General features: G+C 41.9%; 1 protein-coding gene across 1 annotated transcript; it reads right to left on the reverse strand.

Annotated features, from left to right (window-relative positions):
* Positions 1-13,952: 13,952 nt before the first annotated feature.
* On the reverse strand, positions 13,953-17,634 carry LOC133892694 (septum-promoting GTP-binding protein 1-like). The gene is made up of 6 exons (XM_062333600.1): positions 16,788-17,634; positions 16,186-16,306; positions 15,974-16,070; positions 15,842-15,881; positions 15,454-15,537; positions 13,953-14,455 (listed from the first exon to the last, which is right to left on the reverse strand). Exons 1-6 carry the CDS (start codon positions 17,154-17,156, stop codon positions 14,291-14,293), a joined length of 876 nt encoding a protein of 291 aa, XP_062189584.1. The 5' UTR covers positions 17,157-17,634; the 3' UTR covers positions 13,953-14,290.
* Between the last annotated feature and the right edge of the window lie 2,560 nt (positions 17,635-20,194).

Raw genomic sequence — 20,194 nt, forward strand, 5'->3', positions numbered from 1 at the left:
TGTCCTTGTGGTAAAGCATATGTCCTAATTGCTGGATTAGCTAAAAACAAAGTTGCCCTGGCAAAGTTGCAAGTGAAAAATGGATTTGAGTTGCAAGCTTTAAACGCACTTTTCTCTAGAACCGTAAATCTGTTTGAACCATCACATGGTTTAGAACTAATGCAACAAAATGAGATCCATACATGTTTTTTTTTAATTCAACATTTTTAAATGTATTATATTTCTAAAATAATGCTGGATCCTAGCAGTTGAATACCCAGAGTCATATAATGCATCATGTACTTGTCTCGTGATCAATACGCAAGTACACACAACAACATTGATATCACATCCGTATACTCCCCTTCCCCCCTTCCGATTTTGCTATGTTTGTCCATGCCCACCATTACGGATAGACCATGGAAATTCAAAAGCAATGCTAAAAGTGCAATAAATCCCTAGAAATAGGTGCCTACCCCCTTCAAACATGTAAACGTACTTTAAAGGCGTCTTCAACAAGGACACATCAGTTAGCTATAAGCAATCTATGTCAGTATTTTTCTACGTGGAGGAGAGCGAACACATCTAGCTCTTGTTGAAGAAATAGTATATAACAGAAAGTGAGGCATAATATGTTAGCATTAAAAATATGAATAAACAACTTTATAAATTGCTCATTGGAGAAGTCATCTTTAGTATAGTCTATAGATGGCATGTGCATTCTTATAGCTAGCAAGCTATCTACGTTGTTGGAGACATTATAATTTCTCTACATGCATTGGTTTTCCTGCTCTCAAAGGCATACTTTGCATTTAAAATCTCTTAGAAACAACAAAGCAACCGTTATCACAAGGTTCGCATACAAATATTGTGAAACAGATACTCCTGAACCTATGGACAAACATAGCGAAACAGATGGAGTATATATTTTATATTTTATTTCAACATGTTTTATCAGAGCTAGCTAATACATAAAGATATAGCAGAATCGAAGAAAATAAACTCAATGACTTTCATTCTCCAATAGTGTGCCTTATACCATCCCACATGCAACCAAAAGTTAGTCCTAGAAAGAACCGACATCATCAACCCTAAAGCTAGCGTCAAGGAGCTAGGCACTCCTTTTACACAATATGATAAGCACCAAGACATTAAGTGTATATCAATTCCTAACATATATGCAAGGTATTTCAACAATAGGCTTAACAGTGTTCATTTAGCTCAAGTAACATTTTAAGAAAAACCAACATTAACTGAATTTATAAAAAGCATTAGACATATGAAAGTAAGTAGTCTTAATAAATATAAGAGGCAATTCCCTCTATGCCACTAAACAACTTTGAAATCCCCCAGCTATCACCACAAAAGTACTCGTCCCCTTTGTGCCACTGGATGAGTTTTTGCTTCCCCTATGTGCCACTGTTGTGACTTTCGTAAATCTCGTACACCCATTATGTTAGTAATCATTGTTAGATTTTTGCCAAAATGGCCATTGCGCCCTTTGAACATTCAATTGACACCCAACTTGACTCATCTCTACCGCGACCCCACTCGTCACCCAACCGTATTTCCATTCTCCCCAAATCTCTCTCACTTTGAAACCCTAGATCCTAGGGCAGCAATGACCAATGCCCAAAACCCTAGCACTATCGCCACAAATCCACTCGCAAATCAATGCAATCGTGAAAAGGAGCCATAGAATGGGGTAGATATGATGGTGTTTTCGCAGGATTTGCTGAGTTGAAGTCATTCGAAGGTGTGACACACTTGTGTTGGGAAAAGGAGTGAGTGAGGTGTGATGGCGAGCGTGGGGACAATCTTACGACCCAAATGGCTTCTAGACGGGTGAGTGTGCTCTATGTATTTCGCTATGTGGTCTTGTTGTGCATAAGTCTTGTAGATGAGAAGTGTAGCGACCCAAAAACAAGTTGCTTGTTGAAAATCAATTTGTTTGGTAACAATACTGGGCCTAAATTCAAGTGATATAGCTCCACTAAGGTTGTAGACTTTGACATTACAAACTTCGAATATTTTGTTGATGAAATCTTGAAGTCTTACCTGTGTGGTTATGGCCAAGTACTTACGCTACACTATTATTGCCGTGCCTCAAAATCCTACCCTCAAGTCAGAACATACCAAGAGTTAGTTGTGATTTTTTCAAACATGTTGATATCAAGATCATTCGCTTGTCCATGTCTTATCAAGCACTCACATGTGATCCTTTGTCTATACCTGAGTGGAATTCGCTAGAGAAGAAAAGGCAGAGTCTTTCTAGTGAGGGAGAGGCTAATGTACTTGAAGTCTCATGTACAACATCCCTGACAGCCCTATCCCAGGAAGGTCCTAGTGAAGCCAACCAAGCAACTCAGACTGATAATAATGGTAGGAATGAACTTTCCAGTGCAATAGAGCCTTAAGACACTTACCTAGTGACATGAATCCTACACCATAAAATGAACATGTGGGTGCTGATGTGGAGGGCATGTACAGTGATCATGAAACAGAACCTCAATGAATTTAAGTTAGCTCTAGCATCCCATGCAATCAAACACGAATTTGAGTATAACATTGAGAAGAATGATCCATGGAGATTCATTGCAAAATTTATTGGCAAAGAAGATGTTTGTAAGTGGAGGATCCATGCTTCTGCAATGGATGACACAATGACAATAAAGGTAATGTTTGCATTGTTTTGTACATTTGTTACATTAAAAGAACTTTTACATTAATGAGAATTGTGATGGTTTTTCATGGCAGATGAAGAAAAACCCTTCTGACCATGACTGTAGTAGTACCATAAGAAGTGGGAAGGCAAAGAATGCAACCAAGTTCTGGTTTGTGAGAAAGTTAAAGATTGGCTCATTGAAGATGTTGGTATTAGAGCAAAGGAGCTACAAAGAAGGATCAAAGACCATCATAAGGTCATGGTGCACTACAAGATGGTTTATGCAGGTATGGAGCTATCACTAAAGCAACTATGTGGTGATTGGGACAAAAAGATTACAACTTGTATAGTTTTAAAGAGGAAATTGAAAAATCCAGCCTTGGTAGTGTTGTAGTAATTGATCATCATACAATCAAGGAGAAAATAAGGTTTAGGAGGCTTTTTTTCATTGAAACCTTGTGTTGATGGATTCCTTAGAGGATGCAGGCCCTATTTGGCAGTAGATAGTACATTTTTAACTGGCAAGTTCAAGGGGCAGTTGGCAACTTCCTGTGTAGTAGATGGACATAACTGGATTTATCCAGCTGCTTTTGGGTGATGGACTCAAAAACTAATGATAATTGGATCTGGTTCGTGGAAAGGCTTAGCGATGCAATAGGAATATCAGAAGGTTTAACTATCTGCACAAATGCTAGACAAGCAATTAAGGCATGTGTCGAGGAAGTGTTCCCTACTGTAGAGCATAGGGAATGTATGTTCCATTTGGTAAACAACTTTAAGAAAGGTACCATGGGAAGATGTTTGATGACCACCTGTGGGTAGCCGCTTACTCATGGCATCCATATGTATTTGAAAAGCATTGGCAAGCCATGGTTGCAGCTAAACTAAAAGCAATGCAATATTTAATATTGCACCACAATAAGCTTTGGACCAGGAATCAATTCTCCACACTGTTCATGATAGATTATGTAACCAATAATGTGGTAGAAAACTTCAACAATTGGATCAAGGGGCGCCAAGGATTGCATTTGGATGACTTCATGGGTACAATCAGGCAAAAATTGATGATGGAGTGAAACACTAGGAGAAAGGTATCAAGGAAGATGGAAGAGAACATTTTGCCACACATTGTGAAGAAGTTGAAAGAGGTAAGCATAAACCTAAAAATGGAAGTGACAAGCAGCTCTGATGGGTTAGCAGAAGTGATTGCAAAGGGTGGCAATGGATTCAGGTTTGTTATTAACTTAGATGAAATGATGTATTCATGTAGAGAGTGGCATGTTTTTGGCAAACCTTGCCTCCATGCTACTTCTTTCATCACATCAATTAGGAATGAAAAGGTTGAAGATTACGTGGATTTATACTTTTCAGTTGACAAGTTCAGAGCTGCCTATGAGGGCATAATCACTGGTTTACCAGATAGGTCCCAATGGCCTAATTCAAATCATGGATTCTTCATGAATCCTCCATTTCTCAAATTAATAGCTGGTAGGAGAATGCGGCAAAAATACAAGGAGTGTAGTAAGGGTAGAATAGGCAACAAAGGGCATCATAGATGCCCCTTACATGGACATCTTGGCACAAATGCAAGGATGGAGATCCAGAAGATATTGCAGCTATGCTTGCTAAAAGGTAATCACCTCAATTTCATATAGTGTGTACATCACCTAACACTTGAACCGCTTCAAAATATTTGTTTGTACAGACGATCACCTAAGAGGAGGAAAAAAGCAACAGAAACCACAATTGAGCTCTCCATTGTGGCTGCATCTGCTACTTATGCACCAACAATGACTTTTCTACCAACACTTACATCTGATACATCTGGTCATCTACTTTTGCACTAAGTTCATGTTTAAATACTTGTCACCATCACACAACATTTCCACTACCTCTAAGGCACATAAAGGAGGGTTAAAAAAAACTCAGATTATGGTAGAACATTGAGGTACTTGAATGTCTACTCTAATGCTATCCAAATGGGCCTGTCAGGCCAGCTTGGCATGGGCTTGTCAGGCCAGCCTGGCATGGGCCTAGCTAGGAACGGCCTGTTTATGGCCTATCCTGATAGACCTATTAAGTTTCGTGAGCCGTGTCGTGCTGGCCACGTGCCGCGGCCTCAGCCCATGGCATGGCCTGTCAACCACTGTGCTGCGTCAGGCCGACCCGAGCACGATTACAGCACGGTGGCCCGGTCGCCCTGACATCACGGTGTGGCCCGGTGGCACGACGTGCCACAGCATGGCCTCGCGGCACGGCGTGACACGGAGGCACAACAGCGCATGGCCGGCACATTAGGCACGGAGGAGGCACGAGCACGAAGGAGGGCCCAAAATAGAAAGAAATCAAAAATAATAGCTACAAAATTACAAAAAATTCAAAAATAGAAAATATATAAAAATGAGCTTTATTGATTGGTTGACTTCTTAAAAACCTTTCTATTAGAAGAAAAAAGAGTACAACCTATACTCCGAAAATTACATGGTTTAATTAGACACCCCAAAATTTTGCTTGTAAAATTTAATATGCTTCCTCAAGTGTCTCGTTACATTTATAGACCTGTCACCTATTTCACTGTTGGATATATTATACTTAGCAAATCTTATATGTTCCCCGTTAATTTCTCTAAAGACCTTTTCAAAATGTTATCACACAAAAGACCATGCACGCGAGTTCTCGGCGTCTTGATCCATGAATGGGAAGATGAAATTGATTTATTGAAAAAGAGAGATGGGTGGGCAGGTGGCCAATGGGATCACTGGAAGTTTAGGAATTAGGATGGCGGCTACTAGCTATTTCTAGGTCAAGAGAGAGGTGAGTGATGATGAGTCGTTTTTGAAAAAATAAAGAAATTAGAAATAATAGGGACACGTAATTAATTCTAAAAATGAGCTTTATTGATAGGTTGACTCGTTAAAAACCTTTTCTAGCAAAGGAAAAAAAGAGTACAATCTACCTTAGAAAATTGAAAATTACACATTCTCATCAACATCTAGATACAATTTTTTAAGAATCTTCAAGCTTAGTATTCTCTGTAATGTGTTGCATTCATGTTTCAACTTGTCCCCAGTCTTTTACGATGATGAGTATTTCCACCATCTCACTTGTAAGACTTGTTCTTCTCTATTCGATTATCCTTCTATTAAGACTAAAGGTCGCCTCCGAAGAAACTATAGATACGAGAACCGTTAACAAATCATTGGATAATTCGTCTTGTGTTCATGCCATCATTGTAGTATATTAAAATTTTCTTGTTCATGACTGATAACGTCGTTGTCGATGAAGGTTGTTAGCTCCCCTCCAGATGTTGAAATTTCAACACTTGTAGACGATCATGATGAAAAGTCTAAACTTCTTAATTAAGAACCTCCTCCAAATATTTCCCCACGTTATTGTCTTGTTACTTGTTGTGAGTGCTAGTGGAGGTCATTGCAGATGAACTTCAGCATACTTTGTTTTATATTTACTATAAACATTGAATAGCTTAGAAATGAACAGTAGTACAATAGGTAGAATAATCATGGTCAAAAGCATCACCTAGAATTGTGAGAACTCTACAGAAACCTGCAATTTTTGCTCTAGGATCTAAAATAAAAATACATACAACAAAGGAATTTCTTTCTAATAGTTCAAAAATTTAGATTTCATAGGAACTACACAATCTCTTAGAATATTATTATTTTCAAAGCAATTTAAATGAGTAGCAATTTCAATAATGTTATGTACTACTAAACAAGATATTGGATAATAAACTCCTGATAAAATCACAGTTGAATCATAAAAAATTCAAGAAACTTAAGTATCATTTCAGCAACATACCAATGCGCTTTTGGGAGTAAAGTTTGATCCCCATGCTGATGGTAATTTGTATTTATAAACACACCAAATGTGCACTTATATGGTAGAATATTTTTAAGCATCAAGAAAGTAGAGTTCCATCTTACGGGTATGTCCACGGTAAATTTACGTGGACGCACACCTATTGCAACATAATACTGCTTATATACTGCAATTCATTGGTTAGATGAGTTCACAGAAGATATTGCAATACGCAAATCGTTTAGGTATTGCTCCAACCTCTTCAAAGCAGATTTTACTATAAGATTGATAATATGACAAGCACAACGTTGGTTTAACAAGAAAGATTCAGCATATGTACTAAATAACGATGTAAGAATATCCATTGCTCTAGAGTTTGCACCAGTATTATCTAAAGTGATAGAAAATATTTTATTTATGAGCCCAAAGTCTTCAACTACTTGAGATATTTTTTCAGCAATATTTTCACCAATATGCGCATTATCAATTAACCAGAAACCTATTATTCTCTTTTTTAGTTCCCAATCATTAGTAACAAAATGAGCAACCACACTAAGATAATCATCTCTAGCGCTACCTGCCCATATGTCCGAAGTCAAAGCAACTGAAAATGTATATGTTTGCAATATTTCTTTAAGTTTGCTACGACACACATTGTAGTATTTTACCATATCCCTAGTAGTTGTCTGTCTAGAAACATATGTAAACCTAGGATTATGAGCCTCCTTAATGTAATCTTCAAATGCAGCAGACTCACCGATGTTGAGTGGTAGATCCGTTCTTGCAATGAAGCTACATAGCTCTTTTTGAGCATTGCCAGAGTCATACTCCTAATGGCGAACAAAGTCATCAGGGTTGTACTTCAGCACTGTATGCTTCATGGTTGCTCCACTCTTTCACTTGTAAATTGTGGTGTACCGCTTCAAGTGTCCGGTTCCATCTGAAGATTTTACAGATAATTCATGTTTACAAATATAACACATAGCATACCTGACTCTTACCCCGTCTTCCTCTTTGTAGATTCTTTCGAAGTCTTACCAAACTTCGGAAGTAGTGGCTCTTGATCTTTTAGAGCCGGTACTTGTTGACGTGTGTGCACTTGTAGAGACTGACGATAGAGGTGCTGCTGCATGTGAACCAGTGGGAGGTTCACTGTCGCATCCTTCTTTATCTTCAGCACTGCTATCAAAGCGGCCGTAGTCCCCTGAGAGTCCTTGAAGAAGAAAAAAATCATGATCGATGGACGTATCATGTTATGATCACCGACGTCCATGATCAATATCGAATAGCACTACAAATAATTCAAATATTCATAGTTAGAAATAATCAACTAATAAAACAAAGATTGGAAGAAACAAGAAAGAACAACGCTGCAAAAAATTACCAAATTTCTTCAAGACATCAAGATAACATGTTGAAATTTCTCAGATTTTTGGCAACAATTCAAACTAATTTTGTCAAATTTCACAACTTCTCAAGAACTTCGAGATAAGAATGAGTGAAGAAAATAAGAGAGGAAATGATGTTGCTGGTGTGGGATAGAATGGTAGGGTGGCACTCTATTTATAGGTGAAAAATGGTGAATTTTATTAAAAAAAAAATTGGGGCCCCAACGGTCACAAAATGGCTACAAAATTAAAAAAAAACCGGGTTAATAGGTTAAACAGGCCGAGTGTGGCCCATTCAACCCGTTAATTGGGCGTGCCCCCGCGTGCTTTGTGTGTTGCCAGTGCTTTGACCGTGCCGGACCCACGCCCAACGGCTAGCGCCGGGCCACTAGCGTGTCGTGCAGGCTGGACCGCCACGTGTTGCATCGCCCGTTGGCGTGCCGTGCTGGGTAGGGCCTATCGTGCCGCCGCATGCCTAGCCATGCCTACCGTGCCACACGGGCCGATGGCGTACTGGGCCAGACCGTGCCTAGTTGGGTCGTGCCGTGCTGACCCGACGTGCCTCGCGCCCAGCCTAGGCATGACCCATCACACCGTGCCATCAGAGGCAAAGCTACTGTGTACCACCCAAGTGCACCGACACCATGAAAATTTGTGTGCACTGCCTATTAGCCATTTAGTTTTACCACTGGTGCACCACGTTCCGTGACATTTGTGCACCACCATTCGTCCATCCGACTGCATGCAGACCAGGCCTAGTTGCCCAGCTAGCCAAGCAGGCGCTCTCCGTGCGCGCATCCATGAACGGCCCATAACCTAGCTTGCCCCTAGTCCAGGACTCCCCACAAGCACAACAGAAGTAGGCCACGGCTCTATCCAGCAGTTACCACCTAGGCTGGAACACATTACGTGAATATTATTCCCTTACGAAGAGTTGGAATGAAGTCATCGCTCTTGCTCGCCCATAATTGTGAAAGACGAAAGCCTAGGAATACCAACCGACCGTGCTCGTGGCTCTGCCACCGGCACCATCGCCAGTCACCTTGGCGAGAGCACCTTCTCACCGAAATTGCTGCAAGCGGCCTCAATTGGGATAGCGAGGAAACGCTTCATTTGGAATTTTGGAAAGTCCCCGCAGGCCGCATTACCATAAGCCTGCAATCTTTGATTTGTTCTTGCTTCTTGGTAAAGATCATTTTTTTCTTTCATAATAATCTTTGATTCGTGTCAAATTGATGCAAGGCCGCATTGCCGCATGTTCTAAATGGTTTGATTTAGTTCTAGTAATTTTGGAAAGTCCCCGCAGGCCTCATTGTCGACTTGCTGCAAGGCTGCAATCTTTGATTCATTCTTGCTTCTTAGTAAGATCCATCCTTTTTTTTCAGTTCTGATAATCTGATCCGTGGGCTTTCCCAATTGACGGAAAAAAATAATGAGGCTTCCTTTGATTTTGGACTTTTAGTTCAATCGTTCGGAGTAGTTGACACTTGGTAGTGTTGAATTCCTGGAGACTAGAGCATGAGCATTGTGTTTTTCCTGGAGGCTAGAGCATCACATTTTTTGAAGGGGTTCTGAACTCAGACAAAACATGTCAAGTAAGTTTATCTACCTACAGATGTTTCATGCTTGATTGATTTTTCCATCTCTTGATTCTCGAATATTAACACATGATACAATATGTAATTGAGATTTTAAATAATGTGTAATGATAGGTAAACTTATGGAAAGATGGTTGAAAAGGAAAGCGCCAGATGATGCTAACAATGGTGATAATTCTCGACAACAAGGTATCAATGCTATGAATTCAACTCCACAAGATATCAGTTGGGAAGAGGAGATCCAATTTGATCCGGGTAAAAGGAAAGAATAACTACTTACCATCCTAATATCATAGAAGTGGTAAGAAGAAGGTACTTAGAAATTGGGCCTTGTGAACCTCGCATCTTAATTTCCGTGGACTCAGATTAGGGAAAAAAAAGAAGGTTTAATCCTGAATGGTTTGAGGAATTTGGAAGTTGGCTTGAGTATAGTGAATCCACAGATAGAGCATATTTTTTTGCTTGTTTCTTGATGAGAGACCGCACTAAGAAGGAGACCGGATATAAGTCTTTTGTTGTAGATGGTTGGAATAATTGGCATAATAAAGATATACTAAGGGATCATGTAGGTGGTGTTGGCCACCCTCACAATATAGCATTGAAAAATTGTGATGCTTTGTTGCAAAGAGAACAACACATTGATGTTGCTATTAATATACAGAGTGAAACATCTAAGAATGCATATCTTGTTCGACTTAATGGCGCAATTGATACCTCCAGATTGCTACTGAAGCAAGGATTGCCTTTTTGAAGCCATGATAAGTCAAACAAATCCTACAACAAAGGGAACTACAGAGAACTTTATGCTTGCTTAGCAGAGTAGAATGCAACTTTAGGCATGACATTGATAATTGATGCTGCAGATAATAATCTCATGGTGTCTTCTGATATCCAAAAAGACATCGTTAAATGTTCTGCAGATGAAATTTTACATTCCATCATTGAATACATTGGACATGATGTGTTTTGCTTGCTAGTTGATGAATCCAGAGATGTCTCTTGCAAAGAACAAATGGCAGTGGTTTTTGAGATATATTGATAACTATGGAGTTGTGAAAGAGAGCTTTGTTGGTCTAGTTCATGTGAAAGAGACAACTTCTTCCAACCTCAAGTCATGTATTGATTCTCTATTTGCAAAGTTTAAGTTGAGATTGAAGCAAGTAAGAGGCCAAGGATACGATGGTGCTAGCAACATGCGAGGTGAGTTAAATAGATTGCAATCATTGATCATGAGAGAAAGTAATACTGCATATTATGTGCATCGCTTCGCTCATCAACTTCAACTAGTAGTTGTAGCTGTTGTTAGAAAGCATACATGCATTGGTAATTTTTTAGTATGATTTCTACCTTGATGAATATGGTGGGTGGATCTTTAAAGAGAAGGGACATGGTTCGAGATTTCAATCTTGAAGAAGTGCGTAAAGCCTTAAGTTGTGGGTTGCTTAAAACTAGGATACGATTAAATCAAGAGCAATATCTTCAAAGACCCGAAGATACTCGTTGGAGTTCTCACTATAAACCTCTTAAAAGTTTGGTTGCTTGTTCCCAACAATTGTCAAAGTGTTAGAATTTGTGAAGAAAAGAGACAGGGATGTAAAAAAATAGAGAACAATCATGTGGTCTTCAAGTGTACTTTCAGTCTTTTGTATTTATCTTCTATTTGCATCTCATGTTGACTATTTTAATGATCACAAACACCTTGTTAATTGTATTGCAACAAAAAGATCAACATATTGCGAATGCTATTAATTGTGTGAAAGCAACTAGAAGCCATTTGATGAACTTAGAAGAGATGGGTGGGAGAAAATCCTAGGTAAAGTGTATGCATTTTGTGACAAACATGATATTTTCAAGTTGGACATGGGTGAGGCATATATTAACCCAAAGAAGCCAAGAAAAAAATCTAAAATTACCAAAGAGCATCATTTTCAAGTTGATTGCTTTAATGACTTTCTTGATTGGCTACTTTAAGAGCTTGATGGTCGCTTCAACGAGACAACCTCTTAACTGCTTATTTTCTCGGCTGCTTTCAATCTAAGAGATTCATTTCATGATTTCAATGTGGAGAGTTTGATAAGCCTGGTTAAATTATATCACAATGGTTTTGATTCTGGAGAATTAAGGAAACTTAATCATCTTCTTTCTCTTTACATTGCTGATGTACGGGAAGATGATAGATTCTCCAACATACAAACTATTACTGAGCTTTCACAAAAAATGGTAGAGATAAGAAAAAATATTTGTTATCCTGTGGTTTATTGGTTTTTGAAGCTAGTACTTGTATTGCCTGTCGCCATTGCTACAGTTGAGATATGCTTTTCAGCTATAAAAATTGTGAAAATATATTTGCGCAATCGTATTGGTGATGAATACGTGAGTAATAGCCTCATTTGCTATGTGAAGAAACAAAATATGCAAAAAAATTACAAATGATGTTGTGTTCATCGCTTCAAGACGTTAAAAGAACGTAAATACTAGAAGGTAATACATTACTTTTATTTTATCTTCTTAATTTAGTTTCTCGTTAAAAAATGTTAAGACATGTTTTTTTTTACATATTTTGTAGGCCATCGAGGTTGAATGGTGCATTTTGCTAATACCGATTGTATTTTATTCGTAATTTCGACATTATTTACCTTTATCATGCTATATTTTAATAAATGTTATGTGATCCTTTATTTTGTAGTCATTTTTATAGTTACTTCTTTGTTATTTATACGTTACGTTAAATTTTATTGTTATATGTATGTTAAAGTGTGCATCGGATAGTTTGTGCTCTAGGTTCATCTTTGCGTGCCATGCTGATCCAGCCCAGCTAAGCTCGAATTATGCCGTGCCTAGACTGTGTCTGCAGTGACGGTCTTGTACCGGCTCAATAGACATAATCCATTTGAACAGGTCTGGTCTAATCTATGCATTTAAACTACTTTGCAGGTCTCTGAGTTTATACTAAGTCAGTACATATTGCAGGTCCAGGTCAAGCCATGCCTCAAACCAACCAGAGCCTCTCTCCATTCTGATCCCTCCATCAGATCAAGCGAGCTGGGGCCGGGAGCGCGGCTGCACGCACGCGTGGAAGAGAGCAGCGAGAGGAGGGAGGGGGAAGCTGGCGCGCGGGCTCGGCGAGAAGTGCAGCGCTGCAAGGGCGGGCACGCGGCTCACGACGTGACGAGGCAGCACTGGAGCGGAGCGGCATGGCGCTGTGCGGCCGGCGTGCCGCGCGCACGCGCGTGCACAGAGAGAGAAAAGAGCGAGAGGTAGGAGAAATATTGAATCTGGTCTTTCAAATTGCTGAGTGTATATAAAAAGCACAAAGTTAGAAATTAAGAAATAATGAATCACTAATAAAGTTTAAGTAAATTTTACAAAACTATAATACTTTGATAAAATTATCGAAAACTATAAATTTAAATAACAGTTTCATAAAACTACAAATTTAATATCAATCTTATCGTAAAACTACAGATTTTTGATAAAATTATCGCAAAACTACAGATTTAAACAACAATTTCATAAAATTACAGATTTAGCACCGATTTTATCGTAAAACTATAGATTCTAGATGAGCTATTCCCGACCCTGTTACTACAACGATCAGAACCCGCTTGCAATCTCACAACAGCTGCCAGCTCATAAAACTACATATACTTTGGCAAATTATCGTAAATTATAAAATTATAGATTTAAGCAATAGTTTCACAAAACTATAAATTTAATATCGATTTTATCATAAAACTATATATTCTATTGCAGACATGTTAACCTGACGAATAGACCTCTACTTGCAGTCACATGAACTCTCGAACGGTTTGTTTCATGAGCTGACAGCTGCTGTGAGACTGCAAGCGAGACATAGTCGTCCAAGTAACGAAGCTGGGAACAACTCCTCTAGAATCTGTAGTTTTACGATAAAATTCGGAAGTATATGTGTTTTGCGATAAAATTGACACTAAATCTATAGTTTATGAAATTATTGTTTAAACTTATAGTTTTAGGATAATTTTATTAAGTATATGTAGTTTTACGTAATTTACTCCTAAAGTTTAGGAAAAAAAAGGAAAAAACTTACTTGATTGAGTAGGCCGTGGCCCCTTTGTTGCTAGGCCCAAGCACTGGGCTGACCGGGGTTCGGGGTAGCGCGCCTATAGGAGATCCCGCCTAGCGATCCCTGGAAACTGTTTCGGGTTCATGTACCGCACAGGCAAATAACGACTTCCTCTATGTCAAAAAAAGAGAGAGGCCCGTTCAAAAGAGAGAGAGAGAGAGAGAGAGAGAGAGAGAGAGAGAGAGAGAGAGAGAAGGGCAAATAACGACTTTGCTCATCTGAAAGAAGTAGTAAAAAACGACTTTGGTATTCAAAGCCAGACAGGAAATAGCTTGTGATGGAACGAAAGAGCTGCGCAGATTTCTTTGTTAATCTAAACCAAGTCATCCACCATTATGCTGCGCCTGAACAAAGAAATGGCCCTTGCAGCCATGCATAGATCATGCTCAGCAAATGTGTTAAAGAAGAAAGGGGGCATATATTGACATGGATTCCTATACACTCAGACGAATGTTACAGACGTGAGTTACACCACAACTGGCGGTTTCCCCTTTCATGCCCCTGCAGCTCACGCGCGCAGGGACGGCAGTGTCACCTATGTACAAAGGTATCTTGCCTGCTGCCTGCCTTCAAGAGGAGGAGGAGGACGACGACGACGGGCGTGGTCTCTCTCATCATGGCTCCCGCGCCAAGAGGCGATCAGCAGAAACAGGAGCAAATGCACGAGACGATCGAGATCCGACCCAAGAAAGACCAACAAGGGTCGTGTGCTGCCTAATGATCAGTTAGTGGACACTTAGAAGTCTATGATGGGCTCGCCGATGGTGAGGTTCCGCTCCACCGTCCACGGCAGGTTGAAGAGCTTGGCCGTGATGAACTTGAAGATCTTGTTCACGTTGATGTTGTGCGTTGAGCTCGAGAAGAAGAGGGTCGCCTTCATCGCTCTTGCGTATGCTCTGGCCTGCAAACCACATACATCCATCAGAAAAAAAACACAGCACAGCTTGTTACCCTGAACTGGCCTAGTACATGTTCGTGACAGAAAGTGATTTACATGGGAAAAACTGATCAAACAATGCAGCTGCCAAAGTAACAACTCCTGAACTCGGAAGAAACACAGCTAAGCCATAGGCGTCAGGCTCTCGTTAGCATTGCCCCTCGTTCTCTTGGTTAGCTGCAATGCAGCCGTCGTTATTTTAGCATGTCAGGTGAGTAGTGACCATCAATCTGCATCCCTGTAGCCTAAGGCCCACAGTGAAGCTTGACGTATAATTTGGACCTGTGCCAGTCAGTAGCAAAGTGGACAAGAAATGGAAAGCCGACCCATGATAATGATAAATTTTCATCATTTGACCCCTCCAGTTTGTCGTTCATGGCGAACTTGCATCTCCTCAACACGTGTTTGGGCCTACTACTTGTTCACTATGGCTCTGATCAACCGAGGCCCACTGGCGTCAATGTGCAACAATAGGCAGTGCTCTCCGATTAGCAGTCTTAATAGTCCTCTGTACTCGGTTCAGGTTCTGATGTGGGTCCTCTTGTCGCTGTCGCACGCGTACCCAAACTCACGAGATACCCGTGGATGCAATCAAACTAGAAATCTTGGATTTATGGCTGCGTATTAACAAGCTTCAAATCTTTCACCTAGAAAGAATCAAGAACAGTTTTCTAATGACGGGTTATGGTAATTTTTAAATCACACTTGGTAACCATGAATCACACTTGACCCACTCGAGGTTAAATTTCTGACCATGGTTAAACTGCACTGTTTCAGATGAAACAAACATGTGCAACACAGCTCCCAGCCTCCCCTTGTCAGGACCAAGGCGATGTCTTATCTTTCTATGCTGGCATCAGATAAACTATATCGGAGATGCTGAAGGCCCCATATCCAAGAAACAAAGCAATTGAGAACACCATTTCGATTCGGACAAACTATTGTAAAAATGCACAACTCACCTGATTAACAATGGCCCATTGCATTTCAAGAGGAAGCTGAGCAAAGTCGTCAAACTTTGTCCCGATTAGGATTGGAATAGCCGTCTGTATGCCAGGAAAAAAATGGACTTTTCAGTTGCAATACCAAGCACAATGAACACTACAATTCATACAGAGCACTGCTAAAAGCATACGAGGAAATCTCAGAGTCATTAAATTGTTACAAATAGTGATATGAGGAATGCAATTATACCATTGGTCAGCCCATCTACTATTGACTGTTCGCAGCAATTTGTAAACAATTTTTTTCATATCTTCAATCAATAAGACATATCCAGCTATAACATCAGAGGCAACACAAAGTAAATCTGAAATCCACAGGAAATTGTCAACATAGAAATGCACCAACCTTATTCCATTTCCTCGCCCTCTCGTACCAATCTATAATACTGCATCAATCAAACGATAACCAGAAATGAACACCAAATAAGAGTTTGCCCTGAAGTTCTGAATTTTGTTTGGAATTGATCTGAATACTAACTTATTAAGCGTGCACCGGCTCGTGAGATCGAACATGTACAAGATCGCCACGGCGTCCTTGCACGCGATCGGGACGTGGTCGACAAACTGGCTGCCTCCTGCATCCATTACGCAAGTGGGGGAAAACCTCATCAAGAAAGGTTGGAAACTTGGCGTTTGAGCCAAAGCAACAAGGAAAGAAACATAATTGCTTTATCAATGGGCAGGAGTTACCTGCCACATCCCAGATGCTGTAGGCAATCCTAGCTCCCCGGACGGCCAACGTCTTGTCCATCAGATTCAGGCCCGTCATCTGCAAGCCGTTCTGCTCCTCCCCATTCCCCACATACTTAACCTGCAGATGAACAGCCACAATAAGATTAAATTTACAGTGATGATGCATGTCATTGTGATACCTTGATTGCTGAATCTAGCTCCACTTTTTGATGGTTTGTTGGCCAAAACGGCACTGTGGTTAAGGAATTGCCCTACTGGAGGAAAGAAGAACGAATGAAATGTCTGCGTTGACTGTACCAGGCCATAGATTCTACTACTATTCTAGTAGCGTTCTTGAGTCAAGCTAATTGATGGAGCTTAATGGGAAAAGCGTGGGAATCAGACATAGCCGTACTACCAAACCAAATCCTCGTCAAGATTACACAACCAATCCATTAAGCCAAGTCAACAACACCAACGACAAGACGAAGAAGAAGACGCGTAGAGGGTACAGAGTTTATCCAGATTAAATTTACACGGCAACAAGTAGGTCGTGGAACGACGATGGGACATGGAAATGAAAGATTATAGAATAATAGCGGCAAGCAGTTAGGAATTACCATGAAGCTGGTCTTGCCGATCTGGCAATCGCCGAGCAGGCTGACCTTGAGGCTGACGACGTCCTCGACGTCCGAGGCGGCGTCGGCGTCGCCGTCTTCGTCCCTGGCGACCGGGGATAGCAGGGCCCCTCCGGCGACGCCGCCGTGCGCGGGCGGGACGAGCCGGCGGTACCGCCTGCCGCCGCCGCACCCGCCGCAGGTGGAGCATGAGAGCAGCTGGTCCCTCACGAGGCGGAGGACCCTGCTGACGACGGCGAAGCGAAGCAGGCGCGCCCAGCGCAGGTCGAGCCCCGCTGTCTTGCGCCGCCGGCCGCCGGCGCAGAGCTGCGCGACCGCCGCCACGTTCATGGTCGGGGTCGTCGTCGTCATGGCGCCGCGGCGCGTCCGCCGCCCATGCACTGATGCACAGCCCGAGGCTGTGCGGAGGGGCGCACGCGCGCGCGAGGCGGTGGTGGACGACAGGGTAGTAGTCGGAGGAGGAGGGTTAGGGACGGATGAGGCCGGAGCACCTATCCCTCCGGCGCGACGTGTAAACGGAGGCGGGCGGGCGGGCGGGCGTGTAAAAATAGGCTCGTGGCCGCGCGACGCTTTTGCTGCGCCTCCCTCCCTCGCTGCCTTTTTCTCCTTATAGCGGAGGCGCCATAGATGGCATGGCCCGTGGTTTAGCTTAATCGGGGCGCGGGATACGCTCGGCCAGGCCGCGGCGGGAACGGGATCCTGCCTGCGTGGGTCTCGCTGTGTCGACCGCGCTCGCGTGCGCGGGCGGTGGAAATGGACGGAGCTCACGTAGGCGATGCACGCACGCGCGCGGGCGGGGACGTCGTGTCTTGTTGTGTTGTGTTTGTGTTGTGGTGGATGTCACGTTGGAGTTGGTGGTAGCAACGACCGGACGAGGCGTGCGTGGGCGTGGCGGGCGAGGGAGACGCCGGGACGGCACGAATGGGCACGGGTCGCCGCGATCACGATCGGCGGGCACGCACGGGACGTGTTTGCGTTTCTCTCCTCTTGGGTGCGGTGGTGTTCTGATTAGTATAGATCTAGATGCTGTATGAAACTAGAATTGGTCATAGTGTTACTCCTTCTCTTACTTTCATCATATATAATAAAACTTATAAAATTTAAATAATTCATTCATTTTTTTATTCACTCTCGTCTTTTCAGTCTATATGTCTTGGCTACAGATAGATGACTCATTTTAGTAATAAAAATAAATAAAAATATATAAGAAAAATTAGCAGATAATCACCTCCTATTTTTTAATTCCATCTAAAATCGAACTACAGTATCACTTCTGAGTTATTTATTCGGTGACGCTTCCATAACACATCTATATCTTTGTATCTTAAATTTATATTTAATATTACAATATTAAATATTTATATTTTCGTTACTACCCATATACACATCTAGAATCCTGAACGCCGTTTCTTCGTCTGTTTTTCTTCCTCGGGTTGTGCGGGGGAGTCCAAAATGCCGGCTAGCTAGCGGCCAGGGCCGCCGTTGGCCGAATGGCTCCTCGGCTGGATGGCGACGGGGCCGTGCATACAAGACTACATGCTGTTCATACAATGGCTATGTGTTAGGTCGTCCCTCTTGTCCGACAGTGGAAGGATCCATTCTTACGTTTGTACGTTACCATGGTGCTAATGCAACGAGGGATCGATCCGTGATTTCTTTTTGTAAATAGTTTTTTTTTGGTATGGATGATTCCTTTACGAAATTTAAACTGGACGGTGCAGGTCCAGAGTAGATAGATGGTGTACAACATAAACATTATATTTTGGAGCTACTTACATTTGTCAACTCTGGAGCAATCAGATCGAAATTCAGGGAACGGGTCAGCCCGGAAGAAGATGCAGTTTTGATCAACGTCGGAATTCTTATCCTGTAACAAATCAGTTGGCCTTACCGAACAAGAACTTGATTTTTTATTCGAAACTCTCAAAGATACTAGAACAGGTCAAAACTGAACAAATGAATCTGAATGGGCGGCTGTTGAATCTTTGCACGCAGATCCAACCCAATTGCTACCGACTTACCCAGCGCATGCTTCATACAGTATATGACTCAGTTACATCACATCAACCCCTCTCGTAATATTCGCGCCCGAAACCATGTCCGTCCTCATCGACCTTTTAACTCCACCCGGTTACTAGTTACAGACAGTGATGCTGGGGAGTTATAGACAGTGATTAGCCAGATGGTTAGATCTGCGAATTCTAAACTTATCCGGCAATCAAGATGCAATCTGGAATCTGGATTACTGATAGTCTAGTACGTATTGATCAGCTAAACTAGTGCTACTACTCAGTATACAGTTGGGCAGCCGGCACTGTATTTTGTGACTGTACATCTGCCACGCCCGGACAAGGAGAAAACAGAAGAAAAGTGGCGTGTCTCCGCAGCAGCAGTGGCAGGTGAGAATCTTGTACCGCGTGCACGGCGATCGACGCGAACGGAACAAGCATGGACTGGGTGTTCAGGTGAGTCCGGATCGGCTACAGAAGCGGATGCATGTGACGGGGTGAAGTCCCGAAGATTATCGCCAGCGAGCACACGCACCGATGGACGACTTTGACTCGGCGCCGGGGGCCGGCATGCACGCTGCGTACCGTCGCTGGTAATGGTCGCACCCGTCGTCGTCATGGGCGACTTGGAAACCACGTACCGGGACGCTGGGTGCACTTTTTCGCTAGTGCTACCGACATAGTATTGACATATTCGTTTTTTGATAAAGGCATTTTTATTGGCTCTCAATGTCATATATACATATTAAGAGTATATTCCAAACTTCTTCACAATTAAAATGCACACTAACAAAAAATAAAAATAAAAGAAAACAAAAACAAAATATTGGTTTATTGTGGAAGCGCCTCTATCCGTAGCTTAGGTTGCTATCTAAACTAGTTAAAAAGTTTGCACACCCAACCGTTATAGTCTCAGACATAGTCGTGATAGATTAGACCGGTAGTACTTATTCTGGAAAAGATTAGTATCTCGTAGACCAGAAAAGCTGTCCACAAAATTATATATGGGAGAATGGATTATATATATATACACACTCCGTTGTAGTGGGGCCACCCAAATCAGGGAAGGACCCATCGGCCAGGGCTGTTGGACATAACACAGAAGACGCCAACTCTACCCAACTTGTTGAGCACACCGACGGGCAATCAGGTAGCTAAGCAAGTGCTAGTGCTAGACGCCTAGGCATCTTAGCAGTATGTATGTGACACTACCCAAAGCCAAAGTCCCAACTGGATGATGTGTACGCGGACTGGAACATCCTTCATTGCGTCGGGTGGCTTGAGCCTTATGCCACCGCGTGTTTCGTTGCTCAAGAACAGTTTAAAGCTCAAGATTCCTCTGAAGAAATCTGCGCACCTCTAGCTAAAAAGGAGTCAGAA

The sequence above is a fragment of the Phragmites australis genome, chromosome 15 (assembly GCF_958298935.1).
Source record: "Phragmites australis chromosome 15, lpPhrAust1.1, whole genome shotgun sequence".
NCBI lineage: Eukaryota > Viridiplantae > Streptophyta > Magnoliopsida > Poales > Poaceae > Phragmites > Phragmites australis.

Bases quoted from the DNA above. Each gene is read 5' to 3' on its own strand.
- LOC133892694 (XM_062333600.1), bottom strand. From the start codon at position 17,156: ATGACGACGACGACCCCGACCATGAACGTGGCGGCGGTCGCGCAGCTC. The intron at 16,071-16,185 runs GTAACTCCTGCC...TAATGGATGCAG, and splicing joins CAGCATCTGGGATGTGGCAG to GAGGCAGCCAGTTTGTCGAC. The intron at 15,538-15,841 runs GTTGGTGCATTT...CCTGGCATACAG, and splicing joins GGGCGAGGAAATGGAATAAG to ACGGCTATTCCAATCCTAAT.